The sequence below is a fragment of the Ranitomeya variabilis genome, chromosome 1 (genome assembly GCF_051348905.1).
Source record: "Ranitomeya variabilis isolate aRanVar5 chromosome 1, aRanVar5.hap1, whole genome shotgun sequence".
In the NCBI taxonomy this organism is placed as follows: domain Eukaryota; kingdom Metazoa; phylum Chordata; class Amphibia; order Anura; family Dendrobatidae; genus Ranitomeya; species Ranitomeya variabilis.
Genome location: NC_135232.1, coordinates 486,874,542 through 486,896,778, shown reverse-complemented (window position 1 = coordinate 486,896,778; position 22,237 = coordinate 486,874,542). Strand labels below are relative to the sequence as shown.

The window sequence follows — 22,237 nt, the reverse complement described above, 5'->3', positions numbered from 1 at the left end:
TAAATGTTTTAAATGCACAAAGTGGGCAGGCATCAATATATTAGGAAAAACCTCACTTAAGTCACTTTCAAAATAAACCCTTGCATATAGAATTGATATTGTCATTATCACTAATAATACAATTCAGAGTACGTGGTAACAGATGTTTTTTTAACTGATTTTTATTTATTAATTGATTTAATTTGAACATTTTGAGTACTTATTTTTTTAAGATATTACTGATCATGGCTCTACAAAAAAGTAGTGTTAATTTTTCGCCAAAAAAAAATGTATAATGAAAAATTATAAATTTTGTTCATCTGAAACAAATCCTTTATTTGTATTGCAATCTTTGGAACTATTAAAAAAAAAAGTACCGTACTTCACTTGCAAGGTTAGGAAAGAAAGCTGGCAAAGAGAAAAAATCACCACCAGGTGAGTTCCATAAAAATTCAAATTTTGTCTTTTTATTTAATCCATAGCTTGTAAAAAGTTAAAAACATGTGTCATTAAATGTCAGGGGCAAACATCCCCCCCACGCCTGACGCGTTTCAGACTTTATATCCTTACTCATAAGCATCTAAAAATCCAATGAGCGTACAAAGTTTATAACGCATAAACAAACCCAACCCCACATGTGAAAACAAGTACAAAACAAATGGACCAATCATTATATGGTGGAATCTCACTTAATCTTCTTCTAAAATAAGAAAGCAGAATTTCAATCATGTGGCAAACAAATATCATTTGGATTTTTATGGAAATCACCTGGTGCTGTTTTTTCTTTGTGCCTGCATTTACAAGTGGATTCCAGCCACATTAAACCTGGCACCAGTGGTCCTGTGATACTCTGGTGAGCACTCAGTTAATTCCTTTCCCCCTTTCCTCTGTTGATGATTGAGGAATGAAAGCTCCTTGCTAGACAATCTTTGGCTAATAAATATGAGTTTACTGAGTTCCCAATTTTAATTTCAACACATCTATGATCCTGTCCTGAAAAACTTGCCTTCTCTGAAAGCAGAGACTGGCACTGGAAGAACTAGCTAGGTTCAAGTGTACGCTCATTATAGGAATATGTGCACAAGGAAGGTGATAGCACAGATACAACCTAGAGTACAGAGTCAGCTATAGTAATTAATTCTCACAAAGATCGCCAGTCCTTATTACAAGATTTGGGAACCAATGATCTTTGGAATGAAGGTGATACACCTTCAATAGCTGCCAACTGAATGCCTACTTGTCTGGCAACTATTCTTCTGGACCATGAGTTATGTTCCCAGAGACAAAAAGATTAGGAGTTGATATTCAATTTGGTTTATACTTCATTCCATTATTACCTGTTGGGTGAAATTGGGGAGTCTCCCAGACAGGTATTTCAGGTTGATATTGCTCTAATATGCATCAGCACCTTATAACTGCAAGCCTATGTTCACAAGTAAAACCCCAAAATAATCTTTGTACTAGTTGGCTTGTGCAAAATTTTCGCACATTTATTGTCGGGGGCGCAGCAATTTCAGGAAAATCAAGTTGGTTAAATGTAAGTGTATTTAATGAGATTATGAACACCGAGAGGTATGTGTCTCACTTATATATATATGTCTTCACGAATATTTGAGCCCATGGATCCATTATATGTCCCTTTTGCAAGCCGGCAAGAAAATCTCACGATACGGATGTCATACGGATGTCACACGGATGCTTACATGCGATAAAATCGCATCCTCGCACTGCACACGGATGACATACAGACCAATTTTTTTATACGTTGTGTGTGACTCCAGCCTAAAGGAGATCCCCCAACATTAAACATAATGGTATTTTACTTACTGATCAGAAGGGGTCTGTTTGTCAGGACCTTACAAAAGAACAGGGGCAGCAGCATTTGTTCCCCTCCACAGCAGCACTGCCATCTATCTGCAGTGTAGGGAAGTGCAACACAGTACTATGTATGTGAACGGAGCAGCTCCCTGTACAGCAGTGCCACTTTGACAGTAAAAATGATGAAGGAGAATTGACCCAATAACTGAGCGTATTTACACCATTGTATAACAATTGGGAATATCCTTTTTTTTAAAAAAAGTAATACCTGCAGATTATTTTACCTTTTTTTCCCTACGGTTGTTTTTTTTTAAATTTATTTTTGCAAGGTTGTTTCCACCAATCTCTCCCATCTGGAAACAATGTACAGTCTGAGTTATGTCAATGCTGCAGTTTTTTTTACTTGGAACCAGAGGTGACTCCAGGTCACCAATAAGCTGCAACCAAATATTTTATATGTACCTGCCTGAATTCGGTTGGGCAAGGAGTTCAGCAAGCTGGAAAGCCCCCAAGGCAAATGTTAGGATTTGTTTCAGCTTTGTGGTAGTGTTCTTTGGGGTAGTGTGGTGCCACCTGCAAGTCATTTTTCCTTACTGTAGTTTTATGAAAATTAATATTTAAAATGTATTTTGTGATAGCATCATGGATGTGTGGTTTGTTTGGCTATTTTCTTGCTGAAGGGGGCAAGTTTACCTTTCAAATGGTGTATCATTTGTGTATGGGTGCAGTATGAACGGAGATACAAAGTAATCACTGAAAAAGAGTGTTTTGAAATAATATAGAAGGATTAACCTCTCTATGCATAGACAAGGTCATATGTAAACCTGGCAGAACAGACTTGTACATGTTCTCTTCAGTCTGGTTATGTTAAGTCATTCTACATATTGTGACTGATCCATCCCATAAACGAAGAGCTGGATGCAAAGTTTCTGTAAATCTACAGCGAAAAGTATGCAAATGCTTCATTCCAGATGTCACATCAAAGAAAGATAGCACTCCAGATTCATAGTCGAGGAAAACCCCAACTTTTTCTGGAGGCTTATTTAGATGAATGGCTCTCCTCTCTCCTTTGTGGAAGGCCCAGTACTCATAATCATATCTTTTAATGCACCATGATCCACTTGTCCACCCAAGACGACTCAACTCTGTGTCTCCTTTCCTCTGGATAGATGGGTATGTGATTCCGATCCACCATCCTTGTCCTGCCTGGAGAACGTCTACTTCCCAATAGTGACTGCCAGAGAAGAAGGAGTCTCTACTCAGAATCTGCATGAGTTTATCAAACCTTAGTGGGTGGTTAGAGTTAAATTTCCCTAACCACGCACACTGTACTGTCAGTAGGTCCTCAGAGAGTCTCAGTTTTGGGTGCATTGTGTCCGCATCTAAAGTAGGGGTTCTGGCATCTGTAAAGAATTTGAATAAAAATACAGAGTTTAAGAAGAAAGGTTAAAGCATAAAGGATCATTCACTTTGTCACTATTTTAACAAAAATATAGATGCCACAGGTTTATAACTGGTGTACTTTGTGAAGCACCACGCACTTGTTAGTGCAGAATTCCTCACAGACTACACCGATCTCCTGTTCTCAAAATTTCAGTTGATGTAAGAACATCTGACCAGACCTGTCTATCAGCATTCACCACCAGGTGAGAAACACTGTTTTTCAATTGGAGGATAAAGTGAACAACCCTATAATATGATCCCACTACCTAAGGGTAGCATAAAGTAGCTATGGAGCTGTACCCTTAGTAGTCAAACTAACCCCAAAAATGCTGTAATAGCTAAATTTTCCATTTGGCTACCAAAATGTTGAAGGAATACTCCACACTGAGTAATGTGCATTCATAAGTCTGTCAGTCTCTGCAGAGAGAGACAGGGATACACTCACATTGCGAATATACCTGAATCATATGTTATGGGCCCAATTCATCATCTGTGGGGTTTTTTGGGGTTTTTTTTTTACTTTTCTTTTGTCTTGTGATGTTTGCTGAAATTTTTTTTTTCCATCACGCTGGCTTGCGTGTCTCAATTGACGATGTAAAAAATGCTTTTTATTCCTGTCTTTAAAGAGTAACAATCATTTTAATTTTTAGTTAATAAATCAATAGCACAAGACATAGGCAAACATCTTACGCTTCATATAACACAAGATGTACACAATACACAGGACTTTATTCAGATTACGCATCACATTACACACAGCACTGATGTCTTCAAGGGGGAGCAGGGCACTATGTCCATCTCCTCCTTGGGGATGCAACTGTGCTGCTGTCTACACATTGTGATGCCTTCAAGCTGTGGGGGCTGTGAGTGCATCATACCATCTGGGGGTATTATATTGTAGGTGGGATGAGTGTGGAGGATGTGAATACTGTGGTTGGGATGACTGTGATGGGCATCAGCCTGCATTTGGGATGACTGTGGGGGCCGTCAAACTGTGTTTGGGACACTCATACTGTGTGTGGGGGGGACTGTACGGCCATCATACTACATACGTGCGAGGGAGGCTGTTGGAGGCATCATTCTGTGGGTAGGAAGACTGTGGGAGCCATCATACTGTGTGTGGGGGAACTATGGTTATCACTGTGTTTGTGGGCCTGTTCGGAGAATCATACTTTACTGGCAGTATCATTGTCTTGCGGCTAATATTACTCTTCCAAATAATTTTTGGAAGGATGGGGGAGAAGGCTCTGTTAGGACTTTAGCTATGGCGCTTCATGATTTCTATCTACACCACTGAGGTAAGGATAATATAATATACTTCACGGTGTTATACACTAACTGATAATGGGTCAATACCTGGAAGGTATGAACAACACACAGTTAATCATAGGTTTTTGTAACACCGATTTACCCATAATTTATTGAATTATGTGTGCCTTAACGCCTGAGCTCTAGTCAGATAAACTTTATATTATTATTTTTTTATTTTAAGTTTTCAAAAAATGTAGATGTTTCTAAAAATAATTTTGATTTATGTGGTTATTTTCCAAGACCCATAACACTTTAATTTTTCTGGGTTTGAGCTAAGTGAGAGCTATTTTTTTGCATGACAAGCAATGGATTTATTGATACCATTTTGGGTTCCGCACAGCTCTAGTATTTTGATTTATTTTCTTTTTATGGCATTTTTGTAGATGCAAAATTTTATAGATGTAACAATATCAGATATGTTTTTTTTTCTTTATTTTTAGATGGGGAAAAGACAGAATGATTCGCATTGATGTGTATATTTATATTTTGAAAAACTTTATTTTTACCTTACATTTCAGTCCTATTGAGGGTCTTGAAGCTGTGATCGTCTGATCGCTTATACCATATGCTGCAATACCAAAGTATGGTGAAAAATTGCTGTCCCATATGGGCTCATCTACTGCATGTGAAAAGGGCTCTGCTCATGAGCCCGATCCACACATAGACACCTCAGTGCTGACGTGCCTTTACAATCTTTTGTGTTAAGGGGTTAATGAGGACCTGTCACTATAGAATTGTATATTTGTATTGCCAGGCCTAAATACTGCTGTTATGAACTTTGCAATTTATCCCCTCCTCTTCCATGTTTATGCATATAGTCTTGTTAGCCATGGTGGAGTGGTCCATGGAGAGTCGCAGGAACAAAAGAAAAGCGACTCCAGATTCAGAGGAACAGCAACAATTAGGCCAGGTAACAAAAATATTAATTATGGTAAGTGACAGGTCCTCTTTCAAGGGGTTGTTCAGCCTTAGGCCGGGGTCACACTACCGTAGAATACGGTTGAGTGCTATGGGAGAAAACATTGCATAGCACTCGGACCAGTGTTAATCTTTGGGGCAGTACACATCACCGTATTTTTTCTCAGATGTATTTGATGTGCGTGTAAAATTGCAGCATGCTGTGATTGTATGTGCATATCGTCCGAGACTCGCCAATGCAAGCCTATGGGTGCGAAAAAAGCTCAGACACCACACGGACCATTCGTCTAGCTTGCGACAAATACGCACACATTTTCCTCATTTCAGCCCATTGAGCAATTTAATTCAATGGGAAAAATCAGTGAAAAATGTAAAGCCATACGCATGTGTAAGCAGGTTGCAGGATGCAGTGACAGACAGGAGGCCGATCAAGAGTTAACAAGAGGTTTAATAAATAATAGTTACTCCTTGCAGGGAGATATGTACACAAGGAGCAAGGTTATACCTAATACAGAGATAACTAATAGGGGAGAAGGTTTTTTAACGAACAGAGGAGAATAATACAAATAATATTGTTAACACTTTGGGCATCAGCCACGGGTGTGCTCCTGCCCGTGACTGAGGACGTTTAGATTACATGACAAAAAGGGATCTGTCACAGTTCTGTGAAAAAATGGGGAAAACTTCCCTGGCGTTAACGGTGTCCTCCTGTGGTCCTGATGATGGCGGTGTCCTCTGGTGGTCCTGGCGGTGGTGATTTCCTCTGGTGAACATGGCGATGGCGGTGATAGTCTGTGGTATTATCACGGGCACAGGCCCCAATGGATGAAGGGAGGAAGGAGGAATAGTCTCTTTCCTCAGCGGTGAGAGTCACTACACTGCCGGACCCTGTGTCACTGTCCCGACAAACTCTATAATGGCCAGCTTGGTCCGCTGTGCCGTACCGATGAGTGTCTGTATCCCGTACACCGACCTTGCCTCTCACGGTCAGTACTCCCGGCCAGAGCGGTCTTGTCAGCATCATCGGCTGAGTCACCAGTCTCTTAAAGGTATGTGATGTAAGCGGGGACAGCGGTGTTAGCGTTATCTGTGGTGTCTCAGCGGGACCCCATCGGTTGGTTCCTGTAGGCACATCCTCTCGTCCCCGGCTCCAGTCAGCGCCGCCCCGGAGCCTCACAGCTGTGAGAACTGTCCCCCGTAGAGGAGCCATTTATGGATGTTCCAACTCTCGAAAACGGGTCTGCACCAGACAATGTAGAGTCTGTAGTTGATAACTTGGCTCTTGGACCCAGTTTGACACCCCCATCCTTGGGTAGTCCTCCTCAGTGTCCAGCTTCAACTTAGTGATCTCTTTTCCTGGCTGGCCGAAAAGCAGAGTATAGGGCGTGTATCCGGTGGTGCAATGTACCCGATTGTTATACACCCAAAATCAGTTCTGCTACATAGTCTGGCCAACAGGCCTTACGATCGTCTTCTAGGGTTCTCAACATTTGTATGAGGGTTCAATTGAACTGTTCACATGGTTCATTGCCCTGAGGATGATAAGGGGTAGTCCGAGATTTCTCAATTCCATACAATTGATGTAGTTCTTCCATAACTCACCCTAAGAAGCATGCACCTTGGTCTGAGTGAATTCTTTTAGTGCAGCCATACACTTGAATTAAGTTTTTACAGATGGCGTAAGCTGCGGTCTAAGCGGTTTGGTCCAGAGTCGGGGTCACTGCCGCGAACTTAGTGAAGTGGTCAACCATTACTAAACAATGTTCATACTTTTGATGAGCTAGGCCAATTGTTAAATAATCGATCATTAATACTTCCAATGGAGCGGAGGTTACAATGGTTTGTGTGGGGGCCCTCTGCTCCAGAGGTTTGACCAGCTCACAGTTCCTACAGAGTCGGCAGACTTCTTCCACCTTTATTTTTAACAGTGGATGATACACTATTTTTTGCAGCCAATGAAAGTTTTTTCCTGGACCGAAGTGAGCCCCTTTTTCATGTGCCTCTGTGGCCACTTGATGTAATAGATTTTCAGGAATCACCACTTGCCAGGTGACAGATAGGGCCCGTTGTAACTGTACTTTTCTCTTCAACAATCCTTCTTTTAGGTGGAGCCTCTCCTATTGCGGGTATCCGTTTCATTCCAGGGGACAGGTTCTCTCCTCCCATGTAGGCAGTTGGTTGAGGGCCACCCATTGCCGATGTCGGGCTAGCTCTTCATCTTCCTGCTGAATCCGTACCAACTCATAATGAGGCTGCTCCCCCCAGAATTTCTGCCCTTTCTGGTTAACTCGTAACCACCAACATCCTGGCAGATCCGTGGAACTTCAGCAATTCATCAGCTTCCAGAGATCTACATCCCAGTTAGGACCGGGTTGCCCATATGGGACTCTGGATAATGCGTCTGCATGGGTGTTTTCAGCCCCCCCCCCCCATTTGTAGGCTATTCTGTACCGGTATTTGGCCATTCGAGTGACCGAGCATTGTTCCAAGGCCCCTAATTTTGCGTTTTCTAAATGGGCCAGGGGGTTGTTATCCGTGCGCACCTGTACTTCTAATACGGATAGGTACTCCGCAAACATTTCTGTCATGGCCAAGAATAGTGCTGACAGTTCTAGTTTGAATGAGCTGTAATTGTCTGGGTTCAGTTCAGCGTCATGAAGGGAGCGACTCGCATAGACAATTACCCTCTCTTTTCCATCTTGGATCTGCGAAAGCACTGCTCCAAGCCCATGTAAGCTTTGTATGAAGAATGAAGGGTTGAGAGAAATCGGCACAGGCCAGGATCGGGGTCTCTGTCAGAGCCATTTTCAAGGTTCTGGAACGCTTTCTCCTGGCGCTCTCCCCTCTGAATCTTTTGGTTCTTCAATCCTGCTGGTACTCCTTTCAACAGTTCCAATAACGGATTCGCAATCTGGGTGAAGTTTTTCATGAACCATTGGTAATACCCAGTCAGTCCTAAGAAGGCTCGGACATCTTTTATGGTTCTCGGGGTCGGCCAGTCTCGCGCCGCTGCAATCTTTTCACAAGACTGACGCATACCTTCTTCAGAGACCACGTGTCCCAGGTACTCAATCTGGGTGCGGAACAGGTGACATTTAGATAGTTTCACTCTAAGCCCATGCTTCTGTAGCCAGCTACACTTGCTCCAGATGCTGTAAGTGTTCTACAAAAGTGGGGGCAAATACAATTATGTCATCCAGATAGATGAGGGTGGCTTCAAAGTTCAGATCCCCAAAACATGTCTCCATGAGTCGCTGAAAAGTACCGGGAGCATTAGCCAATCCAAACAGCATTCTGTTGAACTCGTACAGGCCCATGGGTAGTATAAAGGCTGTCTTTGCTCGGTCGTGTTCTGACATTGGCACTTGCCAGTACACACTAGCTAGGTCTAGAGTGGAGAAGTATTTTGCATTCCCCAGACAGGACAACGATTCTTCAATCCGGGGCATTGGGTGCGAATCTCGCACTGTACAGGCGTTTAACTTGTGATAGTCGACAAAGAACCGTAGGGTGCCATCTATTTTATGTATGAGGACAATGGGCCCAGCCCACAGGCTCTGACTCTGTCGGATGACTCCATTATGTAATATTTGTGCTAACATGCCTTTTAACTTTAGGTACAATTGCGGGGGAATCTGTCCGTATTGTTCTCTCGCAGGTGCAGCATTACCAGTTGGGATCTCATGGGTGATAGCAGTCGTACAATCGAAGTCATCCTTGTGTCTAGCGAACACTTCTTGATAATGTCCCAACACAGTCTCCACTTGTTTCACCTGTTGTGGTGTGAACTCTGCCAACTCAGCCCGGGTTTGTTCTAGGATGTGACGCCCCCTATTTTGCTATTTTGTAATTGAGGTTTGAACACAGGGGTTGTCTCTACAGCTACAGTTCAAGGGTCTTCCTTGTTGGCCTTTAATTCAATGGCCTCTGTTGGTATAAGTTCTTCTGGCATGCCTACAATTTTTTCAGATTTCGCTTCTGGGGGTAAGTGTCAGGGTATCTTCTCTTAGGTTTACACACCACACGGGTATCTTTCCAGCACACACGGTAGCTAATGTCCTGGCTATTAAGAGCCCCGATGGTAAACTTTCCACAGTTGCTGGTTCCAGTTGAACTTCGACCCCTTCCAACGGGATGCACGCTCGATCAGGTAGTGAAATCACACTTTGACCCGGAGGTAAGTCAAGATTGGTGGTGGCCAGTATGATCACCTTTCCTAACACCTTTCCTTCACTGGAGGCCTCTTGTGCATGGGCCGTCCGGATCAATTGCTGGAACAATGCGGGCTCCTTTGTTTCAGGAATGCATTCGGAAATTTGCTAATCAGAAGACTTCCAAACTTTCTGAGTACATTCATTCTAAGCGTAACAGTTTGTCCATGCACTGGGTCGTCTGTGATCAACAACACTCCCTTACCGCCCAGGTCTTTGTCACAGACTTTAATCTGCATCCACGCCAACCCTGTGACCGGGATGGCCAGTTGATTGGCGGCTGTCAAATTGATCATTGGCCCCCCCTCTGGCCTCAAGGTTTCTGGAAAGTGTCTCTTAAAAAATTTAAAATATGTCTCAGGCGTCGTGGTTACTTGAGAGCCTGTATCTAAAGGCAACGTATGGCCCATCCATCTATTTCGGCCCATACCAAGGGACTCCCTGACACTAAATTTGTGGGACTATCGGTATTCCTTTCTGGCTGTTCTGGCTCCAGGCGGCGTCCCCCAGACTCGGAGCCCTTCAGTTTAATGGGTGATGTCGTGGAGGCCATCCACATTGTGGGAAGACCCACGCCATATGTCCTAATTCTCCACATAGTTAGCACATTATGGGTTCTCTCCGACGAGACCCTCTTTCATCCTGACTTGGCACTGAGAGGGTTTTGCTTCTGGGTGTACTTATCAAAGTCCCTTTTCTTTTAGTCTCAGTCAGATCCTCCCTCATCAATTGTATCTCTTCGTAAATCTTCAACCCATCCTGGTTCAGCAGTTGCATTCACAGCCGCCTCCCCCACTCCGGACTTTCGTCACTGGGACTGTCATCCCTTGTTCCTGTTCACGTGTGCGTGCCTCGCTTCCCACCTCTGCAAAGGTCATATGTGGGTTCCCGTGCAAGCGCTCTCGCAGTGCCTGCTTAAGCAATATGCCTCTCATCCAAGTCACCAATTGGTCGCGCAACACCACTTCAGTTGGCCCTTCTCCCAAGCCGTCTTTTCTGACTATGGCTGTATGAATCTCTTGCAACGCATTCATATACTGGGTCATGGTCTCCCCCTCTCTTTGACCTCGACGGAACAGCTGCATGCATAATTCGTCTACGTCTGTGGGGTCCCCATGGGTCTCCTCCAGTATCTGCAATACTTTGTCAAGGGTGTCTCATTCACTGGGGAGCGGCAATATAACTGAATCTCTCACCTCCCCGTCTAAGGCTGTCACAGCGACATCCGCCTGCAAGGGAGGAACCATAGGGTGCATTCTCATCATCCTCTTTATGTGCTCAGTCCAGCTCCACAACATGGTATTGTTCCCATTAAACTTCGGGAGGTTATTTAACATTGCCCCCAGGGAGATACTAGATCTAGAGCCCTCCCCAGACGCTTGGTCTGCCATGTCCGTATGTGTAGACTGCATCCTGCCAACTACGCCAAGTATAAGCAGGTTGCAGACAGCAGGCAGATCAAGGGTTAACAAGAGGTTTAATAAACAATAGTTACTCCTCGCAGGGAGATATGTACACAAGGAGCAAGGTTATACCTAATACAGAGATAACTAATAGGGGGGAAGGTTTTTTAATGAACAGGGGAGAATAATACAAATAATACTCTTAACACTTTGGGCATCAGACACGGGTGTGCTCCTGCCCGTGACTGAGGACGTTTAGATTACGTGACAAAAAGGGATCTGTCACAGTTCTGTGAAAAAATGGGGGAAACTTCCCTGGCGTTAAAGGTATCCTCCTGTGGTCCTGATGATGGCGGTGTCCTCTGGTGGTCCTGGCGGTGGTGATGTCCTCTGGTGAACCTGGCGATGGTGATAGTCTGTGATATTATCATGGGCACTGGCTGTTAGGGCTAGCGGAACACACCATATAATAAAGAGGTAGATATGAGGTGCGTTCGCAGCCCGGGGTCCACCGTGAAGAGATGGTACCTGCTGCTGGGTAATGGCGGATGGACACTTGCTCACACGTGGGTTAGACTTCACCCCGTGTGAATAGTAGTGAACTCTGTTGTTTCACAGAGTCGCCAAAATATGCTGCCCCCTGTTAACCATCACAGGGTGCAGCAGCAAGACACTAGTGGGATCCCTATAAATCACCCCCACTAATCTGGTGATTGGACTCGCTCTGACCCTCGGTGGCTTTTGAGCCCGCACCTGAGGACACCCCGAATCAGATGCAGAGTCCAAGCAGGAATTCCCACCCTACACTGACAGGCTGTCAGGAAAGCGCACTGATTGCGCACGGTGCCGTATAAGCGGGCACTGCAAAAAGGCAATGTATCGTGTGCTAGGTGTTCAGGTAGCACTGTGGGGCGCTAGATAGCTTCCACCATTCGCGAGCAGTCAACAACAATAGGAATGGGAATGATTAAGGAGTTTACATCCATCGACAGTCATTCATCTACACACACACATGGTATCAAGTTTGTACTAGCGCATGGCCGAGCGGCCATGCGAACCTTTTATAGAAGTAGCGCTCCAGGACCTTCCAGATGGTCCAATAGGAGCCTCAACAGGACCTGAGCATGTGACCCCCGACCTCCAATGGGAGTTCGTCCCGTGGCATGCTCAGTATGAGAAAAGTGGCACTTAGTCCCAGAAACACCTGCTCGCTGCAGATCAGTACTGGCTACAAAGGCAGAGCCTGGAAAGGCAGCAGTAACCAGTCGCACAGTATCAGCCTGAGCCAGACGCTGGGACCGACATCTCCGCTGAGTAGTCTCCACTGCGGCTGGAGAAGAATGGGAGACCGCAGTGGACATGGCTCGAGATTCCCCCCCGTGCAGCGGCGGAAACTCGACACCTAGCACTGGCCCCAACGGATGAAGGGAGGAAGGAGGAATAGTCTCTTTGCTCAGCGGTGAGAGTCCCTACACTTCCGAACCCTGTGACACTGTCCCGACACACTCTATAATGGCCAGCTCGGTCCGCTGTGCCATACCGATGAGTGCCTGTATCCCGTACGTTGACCTTGCCTCTCACGATCAGTACTCCTGGCCGGGGCGGTCTTGTCAGAGTCGTCGGCTGAGTCAGCAGTCTCTTAAAGGTCTGCGATGTAAGCCGGGACAGCGAGGACAGCGTTATTTGTGGTGTCTCAGCGGGACCCCTTTGGTCGGTTCCTGTCAGCGCATCCTCTCGTCCCCGCCTCCAGTCAGCGCCGCCCCGATGCCTCACAGCTGATCTTCTCTGAAAGGACTCTCGAGCGCGCCATTCCCACCTGAACTTTTTGAATTTCTGCAGGCGAATTAACTGTCTGCTTAACCATGCCCCCTTCTCTCGAGCACAGGGACACCCCAAGCTCTCCCTCATGTATCCTAGGTGACAGACCCGATGGTTTTGGACCTGTTACAGATGATGCAAACCTGGTTAGTTTCTCCCCCTTACACATGTCACACGGATGTCATATGGATACATAGGTGCGAGAAAATAGCATCATCTCATTGCAAATGCATTACACACGGATGACCATATGGAGGACACTCGTACGACTCTCGGCAGGGAGACTCGGACCGATTTTTCATGCGTTAAGTGTGACCCCAGCCTTAGGCTACAAGTTAATCTATGTGATTGCAGACTTATGAATCCTCACATTATGAGCACTGCACGCTGTGAGTATTCTCCGACACTGGTAGCATCGGGCACTTGATCGCAAGTATGAGATTTGTATAATTCCTGCCACATTCCAACAAGACTGTCTCTGGCTTCGCTCAATATACGGTCCATTCGGCATGTGACTGCATGTATGCAGATCGCATACTTGTGGTCTTGTGTCCGCCGGCACTGGAGAATCCTAACAGTGTGATGTGAGGATTCACCAGTTTGCAGTCACGTAGAGTGATTGCAGACTTGTATCCTAAGGTCGGACAACACCTTTAAGGGTTTAAAATTGATTTTCGTCATTTTTTTTCAGATTGTCTTATTGGGTAGTTTATAACTCTGTTCTGAGGAATCTTGGAGTCATGGAGTATATCTATGTTGCATATCTCCTATGGGGAAACTAAGTAAGTGACATATTAAATTATCTAATATGTACGGTCATTTCTGGACAATCAATTCCTTGACTCCATTAAGAAAAAAAAATCACAGTTCACCACATTAATGTAATTCTACATCTGACTACTCAGTAGTTTTCTGTGCAGTTGCCGAAATGGACTTATGCTGTGCAATACAATGCTGACATCTAGAGCCTAAATGGGTGATGTACAAAAATGCTCACAATATTGTACTGCAGTAGCTCCAACTAAAGGAGTAGACAACGGGACCTGTAACACTATGGAGTCACAGACGTACAAAAAACAGCACCACTTACATTTTAAGAGCGTTGACCTGTTTCCATGAGATCCTGTTATCATTAGTTTTCCAGGATTTTGGATCAATCTTGAGTTGGGACCATCAATTCCATCTGTATTGATATATAAAAAAAAATAAGGGGCTGATTAGAGAGTGGATCTTTCTCTGGAGGAAATGCTATGTTATGTTTTATTTCTCTTAGTTGGACTTTTTAGATGGATAAAAGTTGTTTAAATAGGACCAGAGGTTTGAAGGGGTTTCCTGTTCTTTTAAGAAATAGCAAAAAATTAAAAATGATGCTGCCGGATACTTTTAGGCTACATTCTCATGATGAGTATTTGGTGGGTACATGACGTTGCAGAATTTCTGCACCATTTCTGTTTTTATTTAAATTAGGTTACTTGCATTTTCTTCATTACGTTTTTGTGTGCCTTGTTTTTGACCCTGCGTCTTTTGTCTCTTGTTGGTGTGTCATGCTTTAAATAAAGCTGCTTTGTTTTTGAAACTTCAAGGTATTTGGGTTTGACTAAACTTTATTTGATATACTTAGTTGCGGATTGCATGCATTTTTATGTGCTTCTGCTGTGGAAATGCACTTAAAATGCATGTGCGTTGTTTACCTGCGGAAATTGATATGCTGAGGATTTGAAATACGCACTGCAGCTGGAACTGTAAGACTCTGCGTTTTTGCTGCAGCAAAAATATGCAGTGTCAAAAATGCACCAAAAGCTCATTGTGGGAACGTAGCTTAAGAATATGTGCACACAACGTAATTTTCTGGCGATATCAAGCCAAAAACAATGAACGAGTTGCTGTGCACAAAGATGTTCCATTTTTTATCATTTGCTTTAACTACCTAAGGCTTTGAAAACCATGAAGCAACTTAAAGAAGTAACCTGACTATTTTTCTGACGGCTTTCGCATGAAAGCCTCCAGTATTACAGTGCCTAAAAGTAGTATTCAACCCCCTGCAGATTTAGCAGGTTTAATAAGATGCAAATAAGTTAGAGCCTTCAAACTTCAAACAAGAGCAGGATTTATTAACAGATGCATAAATCTTACAAACCAAAAAGTTTTGTTGCTCAGTTAAATTTTTATAAATTTTAAACATAAAAGTGTGGGTCAATTATTATTCAACCCCTAGGTTTAATATTTTGTGGAATAACCTTTGTTTGCAATTACAGCTAATAATCGTCTTTTATAAGACCTGATCAGGCCGGCACAGGTCTCTGGAGTTATCTTGGCCCACTCCTCCATGCAGATCTTCTCCAAGTTATCAAGGTTCTTTGGGTGTCTCATGTGGACTTTAATCTTGAGCTCCTTCCACAAGTTTTCAATTGGGTTAAGGTCAGGAGACTGACTAGGCCACTGCAACACCTTGATTTTTTGCCTCTTGAACCAGGCCTTGGTTTTCTTGGCTGTGTGCTTTGGGTCGTTGTCTTGTTGGAAGATGAAATGATGACCCATCTTAAGATCCTTGATGGAGGAGCGGAGGTTCTTGGCCAAAATCTCCAGGTAGGCCGTGCTATCCATCTTCCCATGGATGCGGACCAGATGGCCAGGCCCCTTGGCTGAGAAACAGCCCCACAGCATGATGCTGCCACCACCATGCTTGACTGTAGGGATGGTATTCTTGGGGTCGTATGCAGTGCCATCCAGTCTCCAAACGTCACGTGTGTGGTTGGCACCAAAGATCTCGATCTTGGTCTCATCAGACCAGAGAACCTTGAACCAGTCAGTCTCAGAGTCCTCCAAGTGATCATGAGCAAACTGTAGACGAGCCTTGACATGACGCTTTGCAAGTAAAGGTACCTTACGGGCTTGTCTGGAACGGAGACCATTGCGGTGGAGTACGTTACTTATGGTATTGACTGAAACCAATGTCCCCACTGCCATGAGATCTTCCCGGAGCTCCTTCCTTGTTGTCCTTGGGTTAGCCTTGACTCTTCGGACAAGCCTGGCCTCGGCACGGGAGGAAACTTTCAAAGGCTGTCCAGGCCGTGGAAGGCTAACAGTAGTTCCATAAGCCTTCCACTTCCGGATGATGCTCTCAACAGTGGAGACAGGTAGGCCCAACTCCTTGGAAAGGGTTTTGTACCCCTTACCAGCCTTGTGACCCTCCACGATCTTGTCTCTGATGGCCTTGGAATGCTCCTTTGTCTTTCCCATGTTGACCATGTTTGAGTGCTGTTCACAAGTTTGGGGAGGGTCTTAAATAGTCAGAAAAGGCTGGAAAAAGAGATAATTAATCCAAACATGTGAAGCTCATTGTTCTTAGTGCCTGAACTACTTCTTAATACTTTAGGGGAACCAAACAGAATTCTGGTGGGTTGAGGGGTTGAATAATAAATGACCCTCTGAAAAAACTTTTCCCAATTTAAAAAAAAAATAAACAAAGAAATAACATTCTTTTTTGCTGCAGTGCATTTCACACTTCCAGGCTGATCTACAGTCCAAATGTCACAATGCCAAGTTAATTCCAAATGTGTAAAGGCCCCGTCTCACATAGCGATTTACCAACGATCACGACCAGCGATACGACCTGGCCGTGATCGTTGGTAAGTCGTTGTGTGGTCGCTGGGGAGCTGTCACACAGACAGCTCTCTCCAGCGACCAACGATCAGGGGAACGACTTCGGCATCGTTGAAACTGTCTTCAACGATGCCGAAGTCCCCCTGCAGCACCCGGGTAACCAGGGTAAACATCGGGTTACTAAGCGCAGGGCCGCGCTTAGTAACCCGATGTTTACCCTGGTTACCAAAAAAAACAAACAGTACATACTCGCCTTTCGGTGTCCGTCAGATCCCTTGCTGTCTGCTTCCTGCTCTGACTGAGCCGTACAGTGAGAGCAGAGCGCAGCGGTGACGTCACTGCTGTGATCTGCTCTCACTTTCCGGCCGGCAGTCAGTCAGAGCAGGAAGCAGACGGCAAGGGACCTGATGGACATCAGATGGTGAGTATGTACTGTTTGTTTTTTTTTACATTTACGCTGGTAACTAGGGTAAACATCGGGTTACTAAGCGCGGCCCTGCGCTTAGTAACCCGATGTTTACCCTGGTTACCAGTGAAGACATCGCTGGATCGGTGTCACACACACCGATTCAGCGATGTCAGCGGGACCTCAACGACCAAAAAAAGGTCCAGGCCATTCCGACACGACCAGCGATCTCACAGCAGGGGCCTGATCGCTGGTATGTGTCACACATAGCGAGATCGCTACTGAGGTCGCTGTTGCGTCACAAAACTAGTGACTCAGCAGCGATTTGTTTATTATTAATACATCATTTCACATCTCAAGTCATTCACACATTTTTTTATCTTCATTCACTTCATGTGAAATGTATATGTTATATAAGAGTTTGTATATACAGGTCCTTCTCAAAAAATTAGCATATAGTGTTAAATTTCATTATTTACCATAATGTAATGATTACAATTAAACTTTCATATATTATAGATTCATTATCCACCAACTGAAATTTGTCAGGTCTTTTATTGTTTTAATACTGATGATTTTGGCCTACAACTCCTGATAACCCCAAAAACCTGTCTCAATAAATTAGCATATTTCAACCGTCCAATCAAATAAAAGTGTTTTTTAATAACAAACAAAAAAACCATCAAATAATAATGTTCAGTTATGTACTCAATACTTGGTCGGGAATCCTTTGGCAGAAATGACTGCTTCAATGCGGCGTGGCATGGAGGCAATCAGCCTGTGACACTGCTGAGATGTTATGGAGGCCCAGGATGCTTCAATAGCGGCCTTAAGCTCATCCAGAGTGTTGGGTCTTGCGTCTCTCAACTTTCTCTTCACAATATCCCACAGATTCTCTATGGGGTTCAGGTCAGGAGAGTTGGCAGGCCAATTGAGCACAGTAATACCATGGTCAGTAAACCATTTACCAGTGGTTTTGGCACTGTGAGCAGGTGCCAGGAAGCATGAAGTGCTCCAAAATCTCCTGATAGCTAGCTGCATTGACCCTGCCCTTGATGAAACACAGTGGACCAACACCAGCAGCTGACATGGCACCCCACACCATCACTGACTGGGTACTTGACACTGGACTTCAGGCATTTTGGCATTTCCTTCTCCCCAGTCTTCCTCCAGACTCTGGCACCTTGATTTCCGAATGACATGCAAAATTTACTTTCATCAGAAAAAAGTACTTGGGACCACTTAGCAACAGTCCAGTGCTGCTTCTCTGTAGCCCAGGTCAGGCGCTTCTGCCGCTGTTTATGGTTCAAAAGTGGCTTTACCTGGGGAATGCGGCACCTGTAGCCCATTTCCTGCACACGCCTGTGCACGGTGGCTCTGGATGTTTCCACACCAGACTCAGTCCACTGCTTCCTGAGGTTCCTCAAGGTCTGGAATCGGTCCTTCTCCACAATCTTCCTCAGGGTCCGGTCACCTCTTCTCGTTGTACAGCGTTTTCTGCCACATTAGCATCCTGGATAGGACCTGTGCACAGTATATACCGTATGGGAATAAACATACTAGAAATAGGAGGAAACCAATATGGCTAAATAGAGCTGTTAGGGGTGCAATAAGGAACAAAAAGAAAGCATTTAGAGAATTAAAGGAAGTAGGTAGTGATGAGGCATTAAATAAATACAGAAAATTAAATAAATTCTGTAAAAAGAAAATCAAGGCAGCAAAGATTGAGACAGAGAGACTCATTGCCAGAGAGAGTAAAAATAATCCCAAAATATTCTTTAACTATATAAATAGTAAGAAACTAAAAAATGACAGTGTTGGCCCCATTAAAAATAGTCTGGGGGAAATGGTGGATGAGGATGAGGAAAAAGCCAATCTGCTAAATGACTTTTTTTCATCAGTATTTACAAAAGAAAATCCCATGGCAGCCAATATGACTAGTGATAAAAATTCCCCATTAAATGTCACCTGCTTAACCCAGCAGGAAGTACAGCGGCGTCTAAAAATCACTAAAATTGACAAATCTCCGGGCCCGGATGGGATACACCCCCGAGTACTGCAGGAACTAAGTACAGTCATTGATAGACCATTATTTTTAATCTTTAAAGAGTCCATAATAACAGGGTCTGTACCACAGGACTGGCGTATAGCAAATGTGGTGCCAATATTCAAAAAAGGGGCAAAAACTGAACTCGGTAATTATAGGCCAGTAAGTTTAACCTCTACTGTGGGTAAAATCCTGGAGGGCGTTCTAAGGGATGCCATACTGGAGTATCTGAAGAGGAATAACCTCATGACCCAGTATCAGCACGGGTTTACTAGGGACCGCTCATGTCAGACTAATTTGATCAGCTTCTATGAAGAGGTAAGTTCCGGACTGGACCAAGGGAACCCAGTGGACGTAGTGTATATGGACTTTTCCAAAGCTTTTGATACGGTGCCACACAAAAGGTTGATACATAAAATGAGAGTAATGGGGATAGGGGAAAATATGTGTAAGTGGGTTGAGAGCTGGCTCAGGGATAGGAAACAAAGGGTGGTTATTAATGGAGCACACTCGGACTGGGTCGCGGTTAGCAGTGGGGTACCACAGGGGTCAGTATTGGGCCCTCTTCTTTTTAACATATTTATTAATGACCTTGTAGGGGGCATTCAGAGTAGAATTTCAATATTTGCAGATGACACTAAACTCTGTAGGGTAATCAATACAGGGGAGGACAATTTTATATTACAGGATGATTTATGTAAACTAGAAGCTTGGGCTGATAAATGGCAAATGAGCTTTAATGGGGATAAATGTAAGGTCATGCACTTGGGTAGAAGTAATAAGATGTATAACTATGTGCTTAATTCTAAAACTCTGGGCAAAACCATCAATGAAAAAGACCTGGGTGTATGGGTGGATGACAGACTCATATTCAGTGGCCAGTGTCAGGCAGCTGCTACAAAGGCAAATAAAATAATGGGATGTATTAAAAGAGGCATAGATGCTCATGAGGAGAACATAATTTTACCTCTATACAAGTCACTAGTTCGACCACACTTAGAATACTGTGCACAGTTCTGGTCTCCGGTGTATAAGAAAGACATAGCTGAACTAGAGCGGGTGCAGAGAAGAGCGACCAAGGTTATTAGAGGACTGGGGGGTCTGCAATACCAAGATAGGTTATTACACTTGGGGCTATTTAGTTTGGAAAAACGAAGACTAAGGGGTGATCTTATTTTAATGTATAAATATATGAGGGGACAGTACAAAGACCTTTCTGATGATCTTTTTGATCATAGACCTGAGACAGGGACAAGGGGGCATCCTCTACGTCTGGAGGAAAGAAGGTTTAAGCATAATAACAGACGCGGATTATTTACTGTAAGAGCAGTGAGACTATGGAACTCTCTGCCGTATGATGTTGTAATGAGTGATTCATTAATTAAATTTAAGAGGGGACTGGATACCTTTCTGGAAAAGTATAATATTACAGGGTATATACACTAGATTCCTTGATAAGGCGTTGATCCAGGGAACTAGTCTGATTGCCGTATGTGGAGTCGGGAAGGAATTTTTTTCCCCATGGTGGAGTTACTCTTTGCCACATGGGGTTTTTTTGCCTTCCTCTGGATCAACATGTTAGGGCATGTTAGGTTAGGCTATGGGTTGAACTAGATGGACTTAAAGTCTTCCTTCAACCTCAATAACTATGTAACTATGTAACTATGTAACATTGTTTCCTTCCAACAGACTTACCATTGAGGTGCCTTGATACAGCACTCTGGGAACAGCCTATTTGTTGAGAAATTTCTTTCTGGGTCTTACCCTCTTGCTTGAGGGTGTCAATGATGGCCTTCTTGACATCTGTCAGGTCGCTAGTCTTACCCATGATGGGGGTTTTGAGTAATGAACCAGGCAGGGAGTTTTTAAAAGCCTCAGGTATCTTTTGCATGTGTTTAGAGTTAATTAGTTGATTCAGAAGATTAGGGTAATAGGTCGTTTAGAGAACCTTTTCTTGATATGCTAATTTATTGAGACAGGTTTTTTGGGTTATCAGGAGTTGTAGGCCCAAATCATCAGTATTAAAACAATAAAAGACCTGACAAATTTCAGTTGGTGGATAATGAATCTATAATATATGAAAGTTTAATTGTAATCATTACATTATGGTAAATAATGAAATTTAACACTATATGCTAATTTTTTGAGAAGGACCTGTACATAATTTCCATTCATTTTGTATATTTTCATGTTATATTTTAATCATCATTGTATATGTATATATATTCATATATATATATTTTTTTTTTCAATGTATATATTTTTCTCACTTTCACTGTCACTTTAATGTATGTCATCTAGTGTGTATTTACATTTCATACATCCTTTTTGCATGCACTGTCACTTTAATGTTTGCCACTTAAAGTACAATTCATACATTATGTCCACTTATCATGGGCATTGTAATTAGTGCATGGTCACTAATTCTAATTGTGGCTATTATAGTCATGTCACTTTCTATTCCGCATGCGCCAATCAATACTGGCTTTTCATACAAGTCTTTTTTAATACCCTCTTCCATTGGCTACATACGAATATATATAGAGGTCATTTCCACACTATCGGTCTTATCTAGTACGAGCAATAGTCATACTAGATAAGACCACATACATGCAAGAAGTCTACCGCCAACTAGAGGACAATTCCATTTACATACCCCTTGAAAGGGACCCAACAAACAGTATTAAAGAACATATCCAGAATACGCTCACCAAATACAGGGAATTAAAAGTATTGGATCAGAAAACATGTGAATTTCTAACCAAACAGAACCCCATCACGCCAGTTTTTTATGTATTGCCAAAAATCCATAAGAGCCTAGACAATCCACCAGGAAGACCTATAGTGGCTTCAACAGAATCGATCTTATCACCCATCTCAAAATACCTAGAGAAAATACTCACACCCCTAATTAAACAAACTCCCTCCTTCCTACTGGATACGGGAGCCTTTTTGAAACTCATAGATGAACTTAAAATGATCCCAAAAGAAGCTTTTCTCGTCACGTTTGACGTAAAGGACCTATACACGTCCATACCGCATGTAGATGGCATTACATCAGTCAGAAAGTTACTTCTGACTTCCAACTTAGACCCAGAACAGGTCAATCTCTGTTGTGAACTACTCTCCATAGTACTCACCAAAAATTATTTTCTCTTTGAGGACAAATTTTACCTACAAATAAGGGGTACCGCGATGGGTAATAACGCTGCGCCACCTTACGCAAATTCATACATGGCGGATTACGAAAATAGTACCATCTATATCAATGACCTTTTTT

The 22,237-nt window shown here is 43.5% G+C and overlaps 1 protein-coding gene across 1 annotated transcript in view; it reads right to left on the bottom strand.

Moving 5' to 3' along the window:
* Window positions 1-426: 426 nt before the first annotated feature.
* Window positions 427-22,237, bottom strand: part of TRIM14 (tripartite motif containing 14) — a 99,145-nt gene continuing 77,334 nt past the window's right edge. The window contains exons 5-6 of the mRNA XM_077251746.1: window positions 13,992-14,084; window positions 427-3,200 (exon numbers count right to left, since the gene is read on the bottom strand). Coding sequence (XP_077107861.1) covers window positions 2,665-3,200; window positions 13,992-14,084 — 629 coding nt within the window. The 3' untranslated portion in view covers window positions 427-2,664. The remainder of the gene's footprint in view (window positions 3,201-13,991; window positions 14,085-22,237) is intronic.